The 24091-nt window shown below is 38.6% G+C and overlaps 1 protein-coding gene across 1 annotated transcript in view; it reads left to right on the top strand.

The window, feature by feature from the left end:
* SIM1 (SIM bHLH transcription factor 1) overlaps positions 1–21669 on the top strand; it is a 113459-nt gene extending 91790 nt beyond the window's left edge. The window contains exons 11-12 of the mRNA XM_063917040.1: positions 13505–13910; positions 17818–21669. Coding sequence (XP_063773110.1) covers positions 13505–13910; positions 17818–18542 — 1131 coding nt within the window. The 3' untranslated portion in view covers positions 18543–21669. The remainder of the gene's footprint in view (positions 1–13504; positions 13911–17817) is intronic.
* Positions 21670–24091: the final 2422 nt, after the last annotated feature.

Raw genomic sequence — 24091 nt, 5'->3', positions numbered from 1 at the left:
GTCAGCTGTGGCCCTGATGCCTAGACTGGGACTACTCTACAACCCCATGATGTCAGGTACAGCCCTGATGCCTAGACTGGGGCTTCTCTATATCCCCATGATGTAAAGTTTGGCCCCAATACCTAGACTGGGGCTACTCTGTATCCCCATAATGTCAGGTGCGGCCCTGATGCCTAGACTGGGGCATCTCTATATCCCCATGATGTCAGGTTTGTCCCCAATGCCTAGACTGGGACTACTCTACTACTGTAAGATGTGGCAAACACTCATTTATATTGTTTTCTTTATTCTATAAAACCAAGGTCACTCTAGTAACACAATCTGTAGGCACAATATGACCATGAATGTGCAGTAAGAATCCTGTATTGGAACCTGGTAATATAGTCATCACAATCACTTTAATTTTTACTCTTCGCATTAATCGGCTCCTATCACAACCTCTCCCTGCAGTGGTTCTTTGTTACACTACACCTATAATTCAGTTCTTAGTGCCGCGATATGTGGCGATGAGAAAAATGATCGAAGGGCTAAATTGAGAATGAAAATAAATATGCTACTTCCTACCCATACCATGTAGCTTGTAATGAGAAATGATAGTTCTCCTTTAAGATAAAGTTTCCATTACATTTTTGTTAAATGTCCACCTTAATACTTATCAACCTTGTAGCAAATGGTCAAAATGTATAACAAGAATAAATACATAGAACTTTCTTCTTCATTATAATCTAATTTTTCTCTCTTAATTATAATCTTTCCAACAACTTATACACTGCAGGGAGCTGTAGGGCATGACATAGATGTTAGCCCTTTGGCTATTAGGATAACTGCTGTGATAGCCTGACATGTAATTTCTAATAAAGATATAGAGTGGTGCAAAATAAAACCCTAATCACTCTCCTCTATTAAAAAAAAGGCATCATGTCATTTATTAGTCAGTGATAGCAGAACATTTAATCAGATGTTATCACTTATATTTTTAAATTAGAGTTTATGACATGTTCTGAAATTTCCTCACCATCATCTCTCTGGACATAATTTAGTTATACAAAGTTCCATCTGTGTCTACAGAAAGAGCGCGCTACTATGTGTAGGCAGAACCAAGCATTTGGAGATAGTGTTTAGGCTTTATGTTCTTACATTTGTTAAAGGTTACTGCTACCTTCTAAGTTACAACATAACACTAGATAGTACGCAAGAAAGGAGATTGATCTCTAGGGGATCGGAAGCCCTATTTCTCTAATCGGAATAATAAAAAGCCAACTAAAACATGAGATAAAATCTATGAAGACATTTCATTTATTGTTTAGGTCACTTTCTACACACGTATCTCAATAAAGAATGTTTTACATTATGTGTAAGTGGGAGTAGATATTTGTTATCAGGAATAGAAAACTGGAAACTTGACAAACCACCAGAGGGCCTACTGCATATTAGCTGATTATGTGAGGTTCATAGTAACATACATAGTAACATACATAGTTGATGAGGTTGAAAAAAGACAAACTGTCCATCATGTTCAACCTGTAATGTAATCTTTATGCTAATCTGAATGTAACTATAGTTTACTATAATTACCCGGATGAAGTTATGTTTATTAGTCTAAAATCAACTAAAATTCATGCTTTTTCTAATATAAATCTTAAGTGCTGTACCCTTGGATATTTTTTCAGTTAGGAATTTATCTAATCCATTTTTAAACTTATCAACTGAGTCCACCATTATTATGGCAGAGAATTCCAAAACCTTACTGCTCTTACTGTGAAGAACACTTTCCTTCACATGGTATTTAATTACCATTAGAGTATACATTTTTAGAGATTCTATCAGTTACCTCTTCAAGCCTGGTTGGTGCCTGAAACCCCCAAATTTACTGGTGCCTTCCTTTTCCCTTCTTTGGCATTGATTTATTAAAATTTGCCTGTATGCTGATATGTGGAGTTTACAGACTGCCTAATTAGAAATGGCCCTTTTCTGTCTGGATGTGAGTTTAAGTTGATCATTTGTTATTTTTGTGATCATAGGGCCTGAATAATAGATGGATGCTAAAGCATTCGCAGCTGCGGTCCTGTACGTAGCAGATGTAGTGTACAAAAATATGCTAATGCTGCTGCAGCCTGGACATGGTTTGAGATACCAACATACAGCCTGGCAGATATCAGCATCTGTGCTACAGAGCCTCCAATAATCTCATTAACCCTATGGTCATGCAGAATAACTACAGGAACTGAGATGTTACCACCATCTTTTTTGCTTACCAGATTGCAGATGTAGACTCAGATACGCCCCCAAAATGGTCACAAATCTGTGTTTTTGCTGCAACTCACCGTTACTGCCCCCAAATGATCCCTTACTATCAATCACTTTGCGAATAAAACATTGCTGTAATCGACTACGCAAAGGTATCTTGGCGTGTGCACAGTCAGCCGATAATAGCTCAACTGTGTAAACATTGGCATTGCATACACCCAGGGGTGGATTAGCCCACCAGGACACCATGACAGATCCCCATGGGCCGGTCACATATCCCCCTCAGCCAGACTGATTCACACTCAGGCTGGGCTGGCTCACACTGCTTCCAGTACTTGCGGTTCATTGGAACACAATCCGGAAGTTAGGCTAGAGAGGACTTCCGGGTGCCGCTAAAAAACGTAATTCAGTGGCTAAGTATGTATTGTGGTGGCTACGTATGTAATGCAGTGACTACATATGTAATGCGGTGGCTACGTGTGTAATGTGGTGGCTATGTATGTAATGTGGTGCTATTTGTACAATGAGGTGTTTTACGTGTAATGTGGTGCTATTTGTATAATGCGGTGCTCTATGTGTAGTGTGGTGCTATACATGTATTGTGGGGCTATTTGTGTAATGCGGTGCTATATGTGTAGTGCAATGCTATACATGTAATGTAGTGCTATATATGTGATGTGGTGCTATTCGTGTAATGTGGTGCAATTCCTGTAATAATGTGGTGACTATGTATGTAATCAGGGGTGGATTGGCCACTGGGTAAGATTCTGCTGCGCTAGTCCCCTGTGATGTGTTTCACTACTTGTGAATGCTCCCTCCCTGTACTGTGCTCTATGTAGTGTGTGCTTCCCCTCCTTGTACTTTGAAACATATTGGGTTTGTAGAATTAAAAATCAATAAAATCAGAAGTAGACACTGAAAGTGGGCATATCAGTCTTTGGATATTCAGACGTATGGATGTACATCAGGGAAGGGCATTGTAGCAGCATATGCATAAAGTCGCAGGTAAACATTAACATAAAGGCCCCAACTGTGTCTATCTTGGAATCAGGACCTCTGAGGAGTGACCCCACCCTCTTAACAGACCCCTCCCCCTCAACAGACTCCACCCATATTAGGGCTGCTTCCATAAATTTCCCGGGCTGGTGTTCGATCCCAATCCACCCCTGCATACACCTCTGAAGCAGGACCATGGTCCCTTAATAAATAAATATTCCATGGTAACTCAGGGAGGAAACATGCAACCGTATCCTATCATAAAAAATACAAACAGCCAATAATAATTTTTTTGTAAATTCCATGGCGGATGAGCAGGAATATAACATCAATATGACTTGCATATACCTGTATTGGCCTTATCAGTTGCATAGGATTTTTTTTTCTAGCAAACGTGGTTTGAAATAATTCTTTTCAGATACAATTTAATAATGTCATTTGTTTTTGCTTATGTGTTTTCCGTGGGACCAAAAAGAGATTTGTGAATAGCATCTCTGCCAAACCATCAGTCATAGCATCATTAATTCTAAACATTTAATGTTTTTACCAGTCCTATAGCATCTGAAAATCACAAATTGTATTTAGTGATAATTATTTCCATCCTTAAACATAAAATATATTATTCTTACTAAGATGTAAAAACAGTTTTAGCTCATTTTAGCTCATTTCATTTTTAAATGACTCATTTACATAATCAATAACTTCTAGTGGGTGGCACATCAGAGGTAAACTACAGTAGGTGCAAATGAAAAGCTACTTCACAACATAATGTCATTAGTAGTTATGCATGCCTGTAACAGTATTTAGTATATTTCCCTGGCAGATTGAAAATATGTTTCTATCTCTAAAGCGGAAGGTCTGTAAATGTAATGAGCATTGAGGTAACATCTAAATGTATGTTCTTATGTGGGCTATACACAGTGGCGGATCTAGACGTAACTTTTAGGGGGGGCGGTTTAAGAATTATGACTCCTCCCCCTAATCATAGCTCCTCCCACTTAGAGATGCTCTTCCCGTTCGCTTCTAAAATTTCCTATTGTTGCCATTACTAATAAAATGTTGCCAGTTAGTGGAGAGAACCCTGCACACTGGTGATACAGACTGGCGAATCACCATTCCTGCATAGCACACAGAATGAGCCGAAATTCACATTATAGCACACGGTATGAGCTAAAATTTACATTATACCACACAGAATGAGCTGAAATTCACATTATAGCACACAGAATGAGCCGAAATTCACATTATAGCACACAAAATTAGGCGAAATTCACATTATAGTACACAAAATGAGCCAAAATTCACATTAAAGCAAACAAAATGAGCCGAAATTCACATTATAGCACGTAGAATGAGCCGAAATTCACATCAGATCCACAAATGACCCCAGCGGTGCCAGATACTCAAATGCCACCCGCGGTGCCAGATACACAAATGCCCCCAGCGGTGCCAGATACACAAATGCCCCCATCGGTGCCAGATACACATGACCCCAGTGGTGCCAGATACACATGACCCCAGTGGTGCCAGATACATATGCCCCCAGTGGTGCCAGATACATATGCCCCCAGCGGTGCCAGATACATATGCCCCCAGCGGTGCCAGATACATATGCCCCCAGCGGTGCCAGATACACAAATGCCCCCAGCGGTGCCAGATACACAAATGCCCCCAGTGGTGCCAGAATACAAATGCCCCCAGTGGTGCCAGATACAAATACCCCCAGTGGTGCCAGATACAAATACCCCCAGTGGTGCCAGATACAAATGCCCCCAGTGGTGCCAGATACATATGCCCCCAGTGGTGCTTACCCTCCTGCTGCCAGGTCCACTGCCACCAATTCCCGTCTCTGATGCTGAGGGGGAGCGAGCACAGCGCTTGTCTCTCCTGCGCCTCCCTTTTCACTGAGTCCATGTCTCCGGCGGCCATTTGAAATATAGTGCCGGCTTGTGAGCCAATCAAAGCTCACGGGCCAGCAGCCAATCAAGAGCCGGTCCGTGAGCTCTGATTGGCTGACAACCACAGACATTTAAAATGACTGCCGGAGACGGGGATACTGTGGGCAGGAGAGGCGCGCGCAGCACTCTCCTCCCTTCAGCGTCAAGAAGAGACGGAATCGGCGGCAGCAGCAGGCGTGTGTGCGGGGGGGGATGCCTGTGCACACCAGGAACCCCTGTGCGCATGCCTACACTGTCACTCTTCCGCTCTGTCTCCCCTTCCCCCGCCGCGCTGCACCGCTCTCCAGTCCGGCACCGTGGCGGGATCCGGCCATCCATCCCGGTGCCGGTATGTTTATAAGGGGGGTGTTCGCCCTAATCGCCCCCCGCTAAATCCGCCACTGGCTATACAGGTTGTTATTAAAATATTGTGATAGCGGAACATATGATTCTGCTTTTATAAAACTGGAACTTTTGTCTGTATAACAGTTTATTTTAGCTGCAGAGGATCCCGTGGTTGGTATGCTGACCACCGGGATCCCCAACAGGGTAAACCCCCAATTTATCCTGTTGGGAAAATTGCACATTTTTGCTTGATTCTGAAATGCTTCCTGGTCCATATGCGGCCACCTTTAGAATGCGGATACCCCATTGTTATCCATCCACTAGTGCAGCAATCATTCATTAGTATATGCACTTAGCCATAACGCATATTGGCCTTATGTCTGAATAGGTCCCCCCTCGCCCAACACATGACTCAATACTGGCCTTATGTCTGAATAGGTGCCCCCTCGCCCAACGCATGACTCAGAATAGAAATGCACACTCACAAATCTCCCATTACACTCTTCCATGATGCTTTCTTTCATGTGTACACTCAATTGCTGCCCAGTTGACACACTTAACTCTTATTTCATAAACAGAGGACAATGGCTGAGATCTTACCCACTCATAATCAGACAGATATATGCAAAGATCATATGTTTGCTACAGCACACTCACAATTAGATAAAATTCACTAAATGCGACCACCTAGAGACCTGCAGAAAATTTGGAATCAATCCCCAAGTGTATTTCTCTAGTGTGAGTACCTGCTGTAGTAGTTTTGCTGTTTGCGGATGTCCACGTGTAAGCACATCAGGCTGACAACAGCAATACTAAACATTGGATAATCACTGGACACAATTTATAGGCCCATAAACCAGCTAAGTGATAGACAGGTAGATAATAACAGGTTCAGTACACTCTACTCCTTCGCCATCTAAATAAGGCCATGGATACTTGCACCCTGTATAAATAATAATAGGCACAGCATTCTTTAGTCTATTACCTAATTTTGCTATAATTCCATATAAGCATTCTGTTGACACTCAACTCGAGTGATTAATATTCTTTCTAAATTTTGTACCCATGGTTCTGTGACAGATGTTAATAGCAGGTGCCATCCCAGCAGGTTCAATACACAATGCTAGGCACAACTCACCTGGGGGCCTGTTTATCAATTAATACTTGCAGGCTATCCCCTGAAAGCATCCATCTTTGGGGTATACCCGCAAATATGAAGTATCCCCCAGATGTACCATGGAGGGTTTGCAGTAGATAACTCTGATATCTTATGTGGTCCCTTGACTTCTATGACAAAGCATCTTCCATAGGTTTTTTTTAGGCTGCTGTGTTGCACGTTACCAGGCTCTAGTAGCTTGGCCCGGTCATCCAGTGCAATATGAAGATGACATTAGCCCAGATCAAGGCTTCTGGGGTACCAGACAAAGTAACTTCTGGGGCCTCCCTCCAATAAAATTGACACCCTACCCCACAGTCCCTATATGCTACACAGTGCCCAATATACCTCACAGTGCCCCTTCCAATTTGTCCCACAATGCCCTCTGTATGGCGTACAGTGTCCTTGAGTAATCACCTCACCTCCCGTGGTCTGCTCCTTTTGCGTGCTTGCGACTCTGTGTTCAACTTTTGCATGCACAAAACATACAGTGCAGATTGACTTTTGAATTCCCTCATCAGCGCCACGGAAGGGATGTGTCACATGAAGCTGATGTATGCAGTACTGACTGTACAAGAAGAACACAGAGCTGCAGCAGCCCCCATCTGGGAACAGGTGCCATTGATCATCTGTTCACAGCAATTGCAGGGTCACACTGACCCTGTGTGGAGCCCCCTCTGTGTTAGGGGCTGTGAGGTGACTGCCCCTTTCCCCTTAATCCAGACCAGCATTTGCTTATGGTTGCCTATGGACTACTGTATTGAGGATTTGCTCTGGGAGGGATCCTCTGAATCCCTTTCTGTGTCCCCTCATTGATTTATGCGCTGGTCGATTGACAATGGCCCTGCATGCACAGTGTGTGCCGAAGACCTGAAGCAGAAGTATCACTCTGCTTCCGCCTCTTTGCCAGGAGAACCCATCTCCTGTGTTCAGATCGGATCTCCATTGGGAATCCGGCCCAGGTTTTGGTTCTGGGTCAGATACACAAATTTGTGTGGATTCGGTTTTCTGGACATCTCTGTTGATAATTTAATCTTTGATGCTAGGGTGAATTCCAAAAGATCTAAACTACTTGAGGGCTTCACCTTTAGCAGTCCCTTTTTACATTATAGCTAAGAACATGCGTAGATATTCCATTGACCCCCAAGACCACCATTTATAGTGATAATCTCTAGTTTACTAAAAGTCTTATTATTGTACATTTGTAAGGCAGCACAGTTAAGATGGATAGGTGGGAGTAGGATAAAGAGATGTATGAGTAATAGCAGCTGCAATAAAGCGCTTATCAAGAATAGTGCTTTCTAAGTACGTTCTGCGTGTTTTTTTCATTTATGTTTAGAGCTTAGGCATTTATATTTGATTGTTTATTGTTACTAAGAAAGAATGAAGTAGACATAGTCAACAGTGCACGGTTTAATTTTATATTTGTAGCATGTGGAAGTGTGAAATGTAGACATTATATTTTCAAGATAGAATAATGCATCCATATGTTTATGCTTTTTATCGTTAAATACTATACATGTCCAAGGTAAAGCATTTTAAATGCAAGTTGCTAGTATTTTAGAGACACTCGTACCTGACCATTCCTAACTCTGAACAGTGCAAATAGAACTGTATAGCACCTGTTTTTCAGTGAAAAATCTTTCTACTTCTTAAACTCTGTGCTTTTTAACCAGCAGATGTTACCTAAATATAAGCATATTATTAATAGCCGATGAACCCTTTCTTATGCTGTGAAAATTATTATAGACGGTTAAGCCCCATATATTTTAATATAAATATTATGCCATTATATATTTCTGGAATTTCCTATTTCTTAAAATTTCAAAGAATATCTACATATATTTCTTAACCAGTCATAAACCACATGATATGTCCCTGACTTTTTCTGGTTTTAGTTTTTAAAATGATTTATATAAATGAATGATTATATTGTATGTAGCTTAGAATTTCTGTAGAAGTAAACTCTTGTCTGCACTGAGCATATGGTTTATGTGATGCACATTTTCTAAGGTTCTGACTTCATGTTAATATATTTGATGTGTCACAAATGTCCCTTTAAATCATTTGTCATAAAATAGTACTAAATTACCTTAAGTAAAAAAGAATTGTTGGTGGTATTAAGAATAATAGAGCCTTTCAAAATGAAATTTGTCCACATGTTTTACATATAAAATAATCTTGTTGTTTAATGAGAAAATAATTCTAAAAGTTTCTCTAATCCATTTTTATAATTTTTTTCTACTGAAGATGCTTCTTAAATGGATGTGAAGTTAATGATACATTTATTACATGGAATAATTAGGCACATGCCGAGGGAATCACTGTCTAGGGGACAGCACAGAAATGTTTATTTCAATTTTAATTATCATATTACTTTTTTCCTTTTTTGTTGCTATTTGGTCTTTATCAATGAATTACTGTTGTAGTTAAAATAATAGAGAGGAGAGTGTAGGATAGATAATAGGTGGAAGCACAGTTACTTATATAGCACATTGACCCATATGTATTAAGCCTTAAAAAGTGATATAGTAGAGAGGGATAAGGAGTGATAAATGACCAGCCACCCAGCTCCTCACTGTCATTTTTCAAACAGAGCCTGTGACATTGCAGTTAGGAAGCTGATTGGCTGGTCAATTATCACTCTTTATCCATCTCCACTTTATAGTTACTTATAGTACCTAGGGCAGTTCAATTCTTAATACAGCAAAGTGTACAGTAAAGGGGATATCTGGATAAATGACAACAGCACCTGTCCATTCAGTGCCACATAATATTATCACAGTTTTAATTTAATATTAAAATAATAGAGGGGAGATGTATCAAGCCTTGGAGGGAAATATAGTTCACAAATTAAGTCAACCAATTAGCCTCTAACTACCATCTTATGGATTGTCCCAGATAAGTGACAGTTGGAAGTAATTTGGCTGCTTTGGCAACTTTTCCACCTTATCTCTCCCCAAGCCTTGATACATCTCCCTCTGGGATTGTCACCAAGACAATGGTATATGAAATGGACAATCATGTGAGATATCCGATCTCTTTTAAAATATAAATGTGAAAAATAAATGTGTGCATGTTCTACCTAAATAATAGTTTAGATGAAAGCAAAAAAGAAACAATTTTTTAGCTCCTGAAAAAGAATAGTTTTTCTGATTGAATAGGAAGGAAATGGAAGCACCACATAGTATATCACACTATTGCCATGTGGCTCAGCAGCAAAAGGCCATGCCCAGTGAGATTGTTCTAGGGTAGCATTTGAGAATCATGTGATTGATCTACAAAGGAGCAATCTCTTAGGTGTGGTACTGTGGGGGTAATTCAGACTGCATCGCTGCAGCAGCAGCGATCGCAGTCTAAATTACTTTGATGAGTGTGCACATGCATAGGCCGCACTGCGCGTGGGCACCCCCGGAGCCCAGTGAGATGCTATCAGCATCTCAGGACTGTGATCGCCTCTGCCTGATTGACAGGCAGAGGTGGTCATGGAGTGGGAGGGGGCATGCCAATGGTGTTAAAACATTGTTGGCGGGGCGCAGCCTGGACAATAGAGGCGTGTCTGAACCATTGGGTGGGCGGGCCACGGTGGTTGCGAGTCATCACACTGCAGGATGCAGTGAGTAGCGGTCTTCCATCGTGCAGGTGCTGCACTGGTAGGGAACTACTCATCAGGAACTAAAGCATCGCTGCCGTGTGATGCTTTTGCACCTGTGCGGAGGGGGTGGAGCCAGACATGCGGGGCAGACTAGCTTGGTGCTTGGCATCCCCTGGCATGTCTGTGAAACTGATCGTAGATGTGCTAAACTTAGCACATCTATGATCAGATCTGAATTAGGCCCTGTATGCATTGCTGCTGATTGTGATTTTCTTGGCTACAATGTGTTAAATTATGGGATGTACAAGGAGTTTCAAATAAAGATAGAGTGAATGGTTTCTAACCATTTAACATTACAATAATTGAGTACTTCATGCAAAATGAAAGTTTGCACTTACTAAGACTTCAGAGATTACAATACAATATTTTCAATACAACTATTTAAATGATTTACGGTTATTATCTAAATGTGAATAAATGTCAAACCCTATATTTAATATTAGGGCCATGGTATTTGATAGTGCAGTAATATGCATACATGTTTGCTTGGTCGTGTGTTTTTAGTTTTAAAACATTTTCAAATACAGAAAACATATTAAAAGCTCTTACATGTTGTCTTTTATTTTTATGGTTATATTATGTTACTTTACAGAAGACTTTTGCCAGCTGTATTTTGCTATAATATTCAATGCAAAAAACATATTTTAACTTTAAGGTTTACATTAGTAAAACATAAGATAAAAGTGATTTAATGGCCACCATCTGGCTGAGTGCAAGACATCTGTGGCATTTTCTTTTTTTGTTCAGGTACAGATTTAAGGGCTGTTCGTATAGTCCCAGATAAAGGAATTATATCCATTCTGTTGGTACTCAAGTTTTTTTATCCTTTACTTTTCATCTTGTAGATTGTTTAAACATGAATAGTTTTATTCCTCACATTATTTAGAGTAAATAAACATGAAAAAACATAGGTTTCACATTTTAGAAAAAATAAAAAGCAGTCTAAGTCTAAGTTCCCTAATGTACTAAGAGCCTTATTCAGACCCAGACGCAGTCCTGCACAGTGGCAGCATCTAGAGGGTCTGCGCATGTGCACCGGCCGTAGTGCGCATGTGCAGGCTATCATGATGCGATTGCTTCCCGGAATATGCGATCGCATCATGACAGTTGAGGGCGTCGGGAGGTGGGTGGCGCCACAGCGTTTGGTGGACATGACCTGGACGACTCAGGTGTATCCAGACCATTTTCGCAAGACAAAAGATGACACCAGACTGCCTGCCAGCGCATCCAGGCTACGCAGACAGGGGTCGTCCTCTAGTCGATGCGTTCACAATTAAATTGCAACCGCATTGCGGGGCGACGCAACACACATGCTGGACGGCCTTGCTTTGTGCTGGGATCCCCTGCATGTGAGTAGATGGATGCAAATCTTGCTGCAGAAGAAAGATCTGCATCCATCTCTTAAAAGTCCCCGAAATTCCCTAAAATACAAGACACACATAAAACCTGACAAAATAAATTTTCCTTAAACTAATCAAAAATGTATTTAATAATGCAATCAGTGAACATTACATTTCAGCGTATATATTTGACATATGATGAAGTTAAGTCACAGTCATACCGTGCACCAATTGCACAGTTTGCACTTAAGTTCATGACCTTCTTGCTTTACAAGTTAACAGAGCAATCCATATATTTAAAAGAATATCTTAATACGCTTTGCTATGCATTTTTTTTTTAAATGGACTGACAGTCACCTGAATACTAATAGGATATGAGTGCAAACTTCTGTAACACAGTGAAATGCTGTAATGATTTTACAGTATTATTTTCACATTACAGTGAATTTCTAAAGTGGGACATTTTACAGTGGTCTAAACTAGAGATGTGCTGGTTCGAATTTATCCGGATCTCAAAATGGCATCTTAGTGGCTCTCTGATGTCACATGTTTTGGATAGCCAATAAGAAAAAGCTGAATAAATCCGAACTCACATTAATTTTGGCGTTAAGAACGGAGTAAATCTGAACCCACATGTCTCTTAGACTAAACAGATGCAAAATTAAGATGACATTTGCTAATTAAAATAAACATAGCCTGATAGTTACACCTATAGGCAAGATTAAGCACCAAAGGCTTTCTCTGTTATTCTCTGGCAATAAGTAAGATCGTTACTTATCTCAGTGATATAAATCTGTTCCTGGAACATAACAATAAAAGTTTTCTGGGATATCTCTGCTACTTTGTGATATTGACTCCAAGTGGTAAGACTGATCTCACTGCTTCACCGTGAGTTTGGATCGCTATGTGTATGCATGAACTGCACATGCACCAATTCTAATTTTGTTTAAAAAGGAAAAAGTGGAGAATGGAAAACATAGATTTATCAATCTGTAATTAGTTTCAGAAAAATTTGTTATTTTAATAAAAACATTTTTTATTGTTTTATCACCTGCTATTGCCATCCTGAGACATGTACAGCTATCATCCAATTTAAATAGGTCTTTGCATGCTGACGCCGTCACCAGAAGTAGCCAGTGAAGTCTTTAGCCCGCTATACCCAGTGATGGCTTTTTTCTACTCAACTCGGTGCTTGTTAAGTAGGGAGAAGCAATATTTCCAGCAAAAACACTAATTTTAGGCTTATATCTATTTTATAACTATACGTCTAAAACTCAATCAAAACAAAATGTGGATACTTTTAATTACATTGTATGATTTTGGAGCTGGAAGATCATTTTTGTAAACTATTGGAAAATATATAATATCCAAAAGGGGAACCAAGTGGATGGAAACAGAGATAGTTGGAGGAAATGTTGTTGATACAGTTCTAATGTTTCTTTTTTTCTAAGCTATTAATGTAAGTGCATGTTTATCATTGTGTAAAAACATAAATTAGCAATCTGTTGTTTATTGTTCTGTCTTAATCTGTTTTCTGATTGTTCTTTATTATAAGCACCATGTTTATTTTAATGCAAACTTTTGTTTAAACATAGTTTATTGCTAGATTTTCCCATACAGTGGTAAGTAACAACAGGATGGCAAAATAAGCATATGGGGGGGTCAATCCTATTAGATGTGATGGACTTGATCACACCCTGTACTTGCTGAATATTGTACGCAGCCCTATGTTCTGCAAACCATAGTTCAATAAGAATAGTTTCTATATATGCACACTTAGACACCATGCATATTGATAAATGTATTCATTTTTTATATTTTCCCCTAGTATTCTGGATTCCACACAGAAAGATCTGAATCAGACCATGACAGTCAATGGGGTGGTAGCCCTCTAACTGATACCACATCACCACAACTTCTGGATCCAATAGAAAGACCAAACTCCCAGCAACATGATGTATCCTGTGCATATCGACAGTATCCAGAAAGAAGTGCCCTCTGTTTTGGATTTGCCCTTGACCACTCAAGATTAAATGATGAAAGACACCATCATAGTCAGTCTTGTGACAGTGGTAGATGTGAAGCTGGTAGATACTTTCTTGGAAGTCCACAAACTGGCAGGGAGACATGGTGGGGTTCTCGTTCAGCTCTTCCTGTGCCAAAATCTTCCCCAGAAAGCAGAGATGGTTATGAGAACTCCATGCCACATATAACTTCAGTTCAGAGAGTCCATGGTAAGAACATTTTTGGATAAAAATTATCATTAATTTGGTTAGAGCACTATTATTATCGTTATTATCATCATATTCAATTATTTTTTCAATGTATTAAAAATAGATAAAATTGTATACTTTTTTATTTACAGCTATTTATATAGCACACATATTATGCAGCACTGTATAGAAAATTATATAGTCATCCACATCAGTCCCTGCCCCAGTAGAGCTTACAATCTATATTTCCTACTATATGTAAATATTGGCATATCCAGCTTTTGAAGTGAAGGGGAGCAAAGAGTAAAAATAAGCTTAAACTGTTTGTCTGAGTCAAAATGTCAGATAAATAAATTGTCCATAAAGCATTACATATTCTCACATCCACAGCAACCACTGCAGTGCTGTGTAGTCTAATGTGGGCCAAGCAAGCCAAATAGCCACACACAGATTGTGGGGCTCAGATTCCGAGTTATAAACAGGCTGCCAAAGGGAGACCACTAGGTGAGAAGACAAGGGTAAGCAGTCAGATACTCTTCACATGTAGTGGCGATGGTGTTAGGAGAGTTCTAGAGCAATATTTAGACTTTGGGACCCTATACATATAAAACTAATGGCAGCATACTCCAGTATCTAAAATATTAATATGTTCAGGATTCAGGGCAGTATAAAAGAGGAGGGCTGTGTGCAGTCTCTGTGCCCCATCCCTCTTCATGGTTCATGTCCCCAGTAGACTCTGGCACATCTACAGAAAAATAGTGCCATAAGATATTTGTAGCATCAAGGGAGAGGTGAGTATTTTGAGTGGGTGCATGGTGTGTGGTGTGGGCCTCCTGGATCCAGGGGCCAATGTGCACTGCACACCCTGCACCCATTATAGATATGCCTTTGGCAACCATACAACCTTAGGACAGTATCCAGAAAATAACACAAGAAAGATTCCTGGTGCTGTGATTTAAATAGGTGTGTATGCTGCTCTCTCAGGGGCAATTGGTATTTTACCCCTACAATAGAAAAAGAAAAAGGAAAAAAACAAACGAGAGAGCGCTATTCACATCTAATGTGGATTTTATTTTTTCTTAAATATTAATATATCTCAAACGCACATTATATACTTAAGGTGCCGGCCGGCAATACAACAAATCAATAAAATATCACAATAAAAACAATATTTATGCTCTAAATGCTTAATTTCATATGCACAATTGGGTTATAACCACAGCAACTCTAGCTTGTTACATCTCTCTGATGAGACAGATATTATGTGCAAAACATGTAATGAACTGTTATATTCAGATACATTGTAATAATTTACCCAGGTTAACAGTGGACCATGTACCTTTGTAGCAATCTTATATGGTACTTATGTCCATATGTCCATTGATCTGGTTAATAAACCACGTGTTAATAGCAATGAGTTAGGCAGTCTTAATATCAGCTTGTTTAGTGATATTTAAAGCAGTTCATGCAAGAGCTGATTATGAAAGATAATCACTGTCCCGCAGTGATGTATGATAGATTTGTGTACCGTACATACGCCTCTGTTCAGTCATAATGCAAGTGACGGTCCTCCTGGCTAATCTTTCACGGGTAGCCTTTTAACGGAGTGAGACAAGTGTCTGCTTTTTCCACGGTGCGGTGACTTTTTCCCTCCCGGCCGGTGCAGATATTCTCGGCCTTATCCGGAGTCCGTGGGCAGGTGATTGAAGAGGCATCCCCTCTGCTGTGGAGATAAACTCAGCTGGCCGGCTGATAAAGATTGTCCGCTGTAGTATGCAAACGGAGATGCTGACAGACGCGTTTCCCCGCCTACTCGCAAGCATCGGCGGCTTCCTCAGTGTCAAGTGACTCAGTGACTTTTTCCCTCCCGGCCGGTGCAGATATTCTCGGCCTTATCCGGAGTCCGTGGGCAGGTGATTGAAGAGGCGTCCCCTCTGCTGTGGGGATAAACACTGAGGAAGCCGCCGATGCTTGCGAGTAGGCGGGGAAACGCGTCTGTCAGCATCTCCGTTTGCATACTACAGCGGACAATCTTTATCAGCCGGCCAGCTGAGTTTATCCCCACAGCAGAGGGGACGCCTCTTCAATCACCTGCCCACGGACTCCGGATAAGGCCGAGAATATCTGCACCGGCCGGGAGGGAAAAAGTCACCGCACCGTGGAAAAAGCAGACACTTGTCTCACTCCGTTAAAAGGCTACCCGTGAAAGATTAGCCAGGAGGACCGTCACTTGCATTGTGACTGAACAGAGGCGTATGTACGGTACACAAATCTATCATACATCACTGCGGGACAGTGATTATCTTTCATAATCAGCTGTTGCATGAACTGCTTTAAATATCACTAAACAAGCTGATATTAAGACTGCCTAACTCATTGCTATTAACACGTGGTTTATTAACCAGATCAATGGACATATGGACATAAGTACCATATAAGATTGCTACAAAGGTACATGGTCCACTGTTAACCTGGGTAAATTATTACAATGTATCTGAATATAACAGTTCGTTACATGTTTTGCACATAATATCTGTCTCATCAGAGAGATGTAACAAGCTAGAGTTGCTGTGGTTATAACCCAATTGTGCATATGAAATTAAGCATTTAGAGCATAAATATTGTTTTTATTGTGATATTTTATTGATTTGTTGTATTGCAGGCCGGCCCCTTAAGTATATAATGTGCGTTTGAGATATATTAATATTTAAGAAAAAATAAAATCCACATTAGATGTGAATAGCGCTCTCTCGTTTGGTTTTTTTCCTTTTTCAGTATCCAGAAAAGCTTGAAGCGGCTATACTAAAGGGCATTGTCCTTCGCACTGAAAGTGCTCAAATTTAACATGGAACCAAGGCCCCAGAAAGACATGGCTGTGCTCCTCAGCTTCATTTCCCTTGTTAAGCAAGAAGGCAGCAAGCAGGCCCAATTAAGGGCAGCTTTCTAGTGCATTATAAGGTAACCATGAATAATAAAGTGGCATCTCCTATACACTCAACCCTGCTAACATAGGCCCTCATTCCGAGTTGTTCGCTCGGTATTTTTCATCGCATCGCAGTGAAAATCCGCTTAGTACGCATGCGCAATGTTCGCACTGCGACTGCGCCAAGTAACTTTACTATGAAGAAAGTAATTTTACTCACGGCTTTTTCATCGCTCCGGCGATCGTAATGTGATTGACAGGAAATGGGTGTTACTGGGCGGAAACACGGCGTTTCAGGGGCGTGTGGCTGAAAACGCTACCGTTTCCGGAAAAAACGCAGGAGTGGCCGGGGAAACGGTGGGAGTGCCTGGGCGAACGCTGGGTGTGTTTGTGACGTCAACCAGGAACGACAAGCACTGAAATGATCGCACAGGCAGAGTAAGTCTGAAGCTACTCTGAAACTGCTAAGTAGTTAGTAATCGCAATATTGCGAATACATCGGTCGCAATTTTAAGAAGCTAAGATTCACTCCCAGTAGGCGGCGGCTTAGCGTGTGTAACTCTGCTAAATTCGCCTTGCGACCGATCAACTCGGAATGAGGGCCATAGGACAGTGCGAAACCTGGGAGGGACATACTGACATGCCTGCAACTGTTGAAATGGCTGGTTGTAATATAGGGAAGTGAATAGTAGGCCTCTGCTACACAAAGCTGAATAAAAACACAAGACTGTGAGCAAAATGTATCCTGCTACAGGGACATATTTACACCAAAGGAAATGTCATTTATATTGCTAAACTTATATGAATACAGCACTGCTGCAGTACATTATTTGTGCAGAATGAAAAATGTGGCGTTTAATGTTTTTTTTTAAGAGCTATGATCTGTTTTCAAGTTTTATCATATGTTATTGATTGTTTAAAGAAAATTGTGACCAGCCCCCAGTTTTCCTATAGAATTCGCTATACTTTATGAGATATTATTATTGTTTTGTTTGCTATCTCTAGGGAGAAGTCATTGGGATGAAGACAGTGTTGTCAGTTCTCCGGATCCTGGTTCCGCAAGTGAATCAGGAGATCGTTATCGTACTGAGCAATATCAAAACAGTCATCATGAACCAAGCAAAATTGAAACTCTTATACGTGCAACTCAACAAATGATTAAAGAGGAAGAAAATAGGTTACAGATACATAAATCTAGTCCAGATCAATTAACGTCTATTAACGGAGCAGCAAAAAGAAATTCAGTTTGCTTTGCAAATTACCAACAACCCCAATTAACTGGAGTCGTGTGTCGTGGCCCTTCCGTTACTAACACTTCTCCCTGTGACCATCTACAGCAAAGGGATGGAAAAATCCTGAGCCCACATGACAATGAATTTGAAAACAGTCCTACAACCCTGTCCAGGATAAACAGTCCGAATTCTGATAGAATTTCTAAAACAGGAGTAACTATAGCAAAAGACTATTTACATACAAATGTATCCCCTCAACAAACAGCTGAACACTCTGCATCACCAAACTACTACAGTGCCCACCGTCCATATTTTGATAAGCATGCTTACACATTTACTGGATATGCTCTTGAACATCTATACGACACTGACTCTATTAGAAACTACTCTTTGGGCTGTAGTGGATCACACTTTGATGTGACTTCTCATTTAAGAATGCAACAGGATCCTACCCAGGTGCACAAGGGCACCTCAGTTATAATAACAAATGGCAGCTGATGACTTTCTTTGACATATCATCTGCACCATAATCTTTACAATGGAATTAAAATAAGTCTTTTTCATGCCATTACAATCAGCATCTGAAGAATTACTGTGCACTGGATGTAACCGCAAAGAGAGTCTAGGTTTGGATTTCATATTTATAACACTGTTACATAAGAGAATGTTAAGGAAACTGTACATGTCATATGTCTAATTCTAGCCAGTTGCGTGGGCTTTTTAAAAATAGGAATTAATTGTTGTTCAAATGCTACAGGTTTTTGCTAATTATACTTGCATGTACATAAAGACCCTTTTTCCAGTAAAATAAAAAATAAATAAAAAATAAATAAATAAAACAGAGAAAACAAAATCCCCTAAAACTATGCACATAGAACTTGAAGAAAAGTTGAATGTACAACGCAACTTTATGTATACACATGCACAAATGCACATGATCTTTATATGTTTATGATATGAAAAAACAGCATTAATACAAAATACATTTGTTACTTTATTCATCATTCTATGTTTGCTTACATTACATTTCCAGCCTCTTCTTATATTAAGGGCACAGTTACTGAATATTAAATAAATATTAATAATAAAAACATACTGCTTGTTTTTATACGTTCCCTTACCATACTATCACTGTGGCTTTCATAATGATGATGTAAAATTGCTCTTAAATTCACTGTAGAAATGTTTTTGTGCAAAATTTGATGCAGGTTGACTAAACTGAATGCAAATGACACCTGGAGACCTGATATTTAATTTATTTCTATACTATGTATTTCTCACTATAAGATATATTTCCCTAAAATTGGAACAACAATTCTCTTGTTTCATGCTTGTTCAAATAGGCTACGTTTAATTTTAGAAGTATTTTATGCTAGTATGCAAAACAATGGGACATCTGCATACAAAAGAACTCATTGTGTTTGAAATTCTTCATCGAAATAATCAGGGGAAAAACATTCCAAATATCTTGCAAAGCCTATGTTATTATTACAGTCACTTAAAATAATTGTGTTTTTTGGCAAATGGGCTGGACAGAATGAATAAAATAGGACTTAGATTACATGTCTATGCACTGGAGTGTTTTTCTTGCCTTTTGAAGGTTTTAAAGCCTGTGATTTTTCTTGAATTTAGCCATAGTTGTCCAATTCGTGGGTACCAATATTTAGGTTCCAGTTTGCAGTTTCTTTGGTAAATTATCTGATAAGAATTAATTAATTACTTGGACATCTGTAATAGGATGAACAACTAACACTAAGCAGACTAGTGAGCACTACCTATTGTAACAGTCTTGTAATGTCAGAGTCTCCTTAAAAAATAATTGCCTTTGTTTAAAGAACAATGTGTCTAACTATATTGTTCATACAGTATTTATGCAGTAAACTAAGACTCATGGTCCAATCCTATCACTTTTTGCCTGCACTTAATAAAAGGACCAGTGTTTTAGCTTAATTTATGTATGCCCAAATTGGATTAGATTACTGGTTTACTTTAGTCATCATTAATGTTTCTTTACACAGTTGAAAACTGGCCACTCACACAGATAGCTGTCATTTTGCAATACCATTTACCAATATGTCAGTTAATAATTTAATTTCTTGAAGATTTTTATTGGGCATAATGGTTACTTTCGATTGCATAACTGCTCAAAAAATAGCTGTAATATTTTTTCAGCATGCATGCTCAGTATAACTGGCCTTTGCTATTAAATATAACTTGCATTTCACATATGATTATTAATTTAATCATATATTTTTAGTTGATTGGTGTTTTATTTTAAACAGCGATATTTCTACCAGAATAGAATGTTCTATAGCAATCAACATGCTTTTAAATGTAATGACATGTTGAGGTGTTCGAAAAAAAAGAATCAAGCACATACAATAACATTGGTGGAAAAAACAATATGTCCAAGTAAACATAAATTGGATTCTTTTGTAACCAAGATATATGCATTTTCTTATTTGCATTTCAGCACCTGAAAGTAACCTATGTTAAATTAAGTTGTGAAGTATGTGGAGGCACAGTGTAATGTCTTAAGAGCTGCATGAAAATTGTTTCAAGTAACATCTGAGTACTAAAGTAATTTAATTCTCCTTGCCATTATAATGGGGTAAAAAAGGAAAATATTTTATTATGGCTCAAATTATTGTTAGAATTTAACTTCCATTAAATATTTATTATTCAGCTGAACGTATGTGTCATTGCTTCAGTATATTATAAAGCTGTTTGGTCATTTAAAAGAAATTATTAAAAACACATCTGACAATATTCATCATTATTAATAAAAGTTAATTTAAGATGCCTTTTTGTTTAATTCCTTGCTCTGGCAAGCATGTCAATTCTGTTTGTAACTCAACTGCAGTGAAGCTTTTTAATTTTATCTTTAGCATTCTGTTCTGTACACGTCATCTCTGGTTTGTTACCAAATTTGGAGAGCTACTAGTGCTTGACTAAGTCTATATGTTTAATCCATGGCAATTCCAGACTATGAAAATATACTACCTAAAATACAATACTATACACATAACAGGTGCACATTATACAAAATAAGAAGTATAATTTGTCTCTTACAAAATACATTGTTAAATATAATCATATGAAAAAAAATGTAAATAAGAGATTACCTTGAAATTATTTTATGATGCACCTTCAAATAAATGCTTTTTTTTCCGATTGGTATTAATACAATAATACAACAAGACTCTGCAGCTTAGATTATTTTTAAATGCGTTTTTGGGAGGAAAAATAATGGGTTTTAAGTATTGTCTGCTATAATAAATAGTGGACACAATTAGCAGTGGACAGCACTTTAAAATCAAAGGTGTGTTTACATTGGATATAAAATGGTGTCTGACATTAGCAAATGAAAATAATTCAACCTGTTATGTTTGCTTTTATGACTGGTGCCCCTAAATCACATTGAAATATTTATGAGATTGGATGTGCAGCCTCAAATGTCAGAACTGACATGCCTTGCAATGTATATCTCTAGTGACATTGTACAGTATTATCTGTAACTTGAAGTAATCTTTTGCAATGTAATGTAGGAAACATGACTAAACTATGTCAATGATATCTTGCAAAGTATTCCCATTTATAATTATTTATATTGTACATAGCTTTCTGAGGTCATTTTCAAGTTAATTGTGCATATACTGTATTTATTATGTGAAGATTTTTTTCCTTTGTTTTAAAAATATAACAAAAAAAATCCTAATTTTGTGTGACTTTCTGTCTCAGACTATGTCTCAATTTTACACGAATATATGTTAAGTGTAAAAAATATGGTCAGTTTAATACTTCTTGTTTTTCTTTTCTACATTAAAATCGATTGTTATATTATCTCATCCTAACAAAATTCAGATTGAATTGAGGAACTGAGATTAAGGTGAGGATTGTTGGTCTGCTTGTTTTATATATGGCATTACAAATTAGACAGGCAACATTTAGTGGGGTTATTGAGCATATATATGGATGTGAAAACGAAGTTTTATTATTCTTACTGTTATACACTTTATAAGTTTTGTATCATTGTTTTGAAAAATGAAATCCAAAATTCACAAAATATAAAATGAAATGAGAGGGATTTGATACTTTAAAAAATTCCTCCTAGCCTCATTCTCTTTCTTGGTCCTTGGGACTGTGGCGTTTGTCTTCAGGTTTTGGGAATCCTTGGTACGATCAGCAATATTTTCACGTACATTGATATGAATGCCTCATTATAAATTATTAGTATCTACAATAAAAAATGTTTTTCTTAATGAATGCTCTATAAATCTGTAAGGCTGTGACAAGAATTCACTGCTCAATGTGATCTTAAAAAATAAGTGCTGCATTTCCCATTTGTTATTGGGAAAGTGAATACTGCATTCTCAGATGCACGATACTTTACAGAGACTTCTCATGTAGCAGCAGAAATGATCGAACCATTTCTGAGATGGGCTCTTCTTGCAGTTTATTATGTAAAAACACATTGTAACTTTTCACTATATACCAGGTTAATGAGGTTTAAAGAACAAACCTCTGACTACAGAAATTGAATCACATGAGCCAATAAAATAGTCTAATGATTATTACGATGTCAACTATTCAGGTGACAACAGTTACCATGAATCTTCAAATGTGTTTTTATATTATTTTACATTTTATATATATTTTTTGCAATTTGACAATTCATATCTACATTAGCCTATAATTCTAAAATAGTGAGTTACTTAACATAATCTAATCTAAGGCTTTTCATAATCTGAGACTGACTGGTGGGTAGGTCTATTTTTTGTTTTCCTTAAGGCCAAAGGAAGTTATTAACAATAAACCTACCAATATGAATACATTTTGTCCTTTCTTCTGTAATTGAAGAGTACAGTGTTAAAATAGAACTATTCTTTTACTTACTGCAAGGGAACGCTTATATATCTTTTATCAGGGGTGGCTAAAGTCAGTCCTCAAACACCTCTAACAGTTCATGGTTTCCAGATCACCTGTGAATCTTTTATAATATGTAAGCTAGTAATTAATACACCTGAGTACCAGAGAGTACATCTGGAAAACATGAACTGTTTGTCTACCCCATTTTTACATAAAGGATAACTTTACATTTTTAATTTTTCTCTTCATGTGATCTTTAAATATTCTTTGAAAACTCTGAGACTGAATAGATAAAAAGTGTGACACTTCCTTTTTTCAAATAATATTCACACTAGCTATAATAGAAGATAATGTAATATTAGCTATACTACAAATTGGGGGGAATACAATGAGCCACTGTAAAAGCCAGAGGCTATCACTTTTTTCACCTCCATTAAATTAATGGGGCTAATTGAATTTCCCCCTGTATGAGCTGACCACTAGGAAAAGTTCATGTAAAAGAATATAATGTAACGCAGGGGTGGCCAACCAGTCAGTGACAAAGAGCCAAAAAAAGCCTTGTTAGGTATGTCAAAGAGCCGGCATCGAGCCGATGGAGCGCTTGCCAAAAATGGAATGTGGCCTTGTGCCTGCTAGACCACACCCCTGGTATAAAATTTATTGAAAAAGCCAGAACAACATAAAATAATTTTTTTAAAGCCAGATCCATTGAAAAAGCCACTTTCGCAAAAAAAAATTATTGAAAAAGCCAGATTCACATAATAAACTTCTGCTCCCCCATGGGGATGCGGTCAAGATCCCGCCGGTCGGAATACCGACACTGCCATGTGTCACTGTAGCCCACCCCCATGTATCACTACAGCCCCCCCCCCCCATCAACACATGCCATTGCAGCAGTCCCTAATGTGTCCTCTGTGGGTGTCTCACCTCTAGTATCTGACTCCTTCAGTTTTCAGTCCTTGTAGTGCTGCTGCGTGTCTGGCTGGAGTGCAGCGGTTTCTGTATCTGTTGTGGTCACATGATTTAGAGTGTTGGGAGCCACATTTGAATAAAGAAAGAGCCACATGTGGCTCAAGAGCCACAGGTTGGCCACCGCTGATGTAACGTGTCATTGTAAATAATAATAATAATAATAATAATAATAATAATAACAACTAAAAGACTTAATGGTTATGTAA

The sequence above is a fragment of the Pseudophryne corroboree genome, chromosome 4 (assembly GCF_028390025.1).
Source record: "Pseudophryne corroboree isolate aPseCor3 chromosome 4, aPseCor3.hap2, whole genome shotgun sequence".
Lineage (NCBI taxonomy): Eukaryota > Metazoa > Chordata > Amphibia > Anura > Myobatrachidae > Pseudophryne > Pseudophryne corroboree.
The sequence above is the reverse complement of the archived record's forward strand: the minus strand, read 5'-3'. Positions and strand labels throughout refer to the sequence as shown.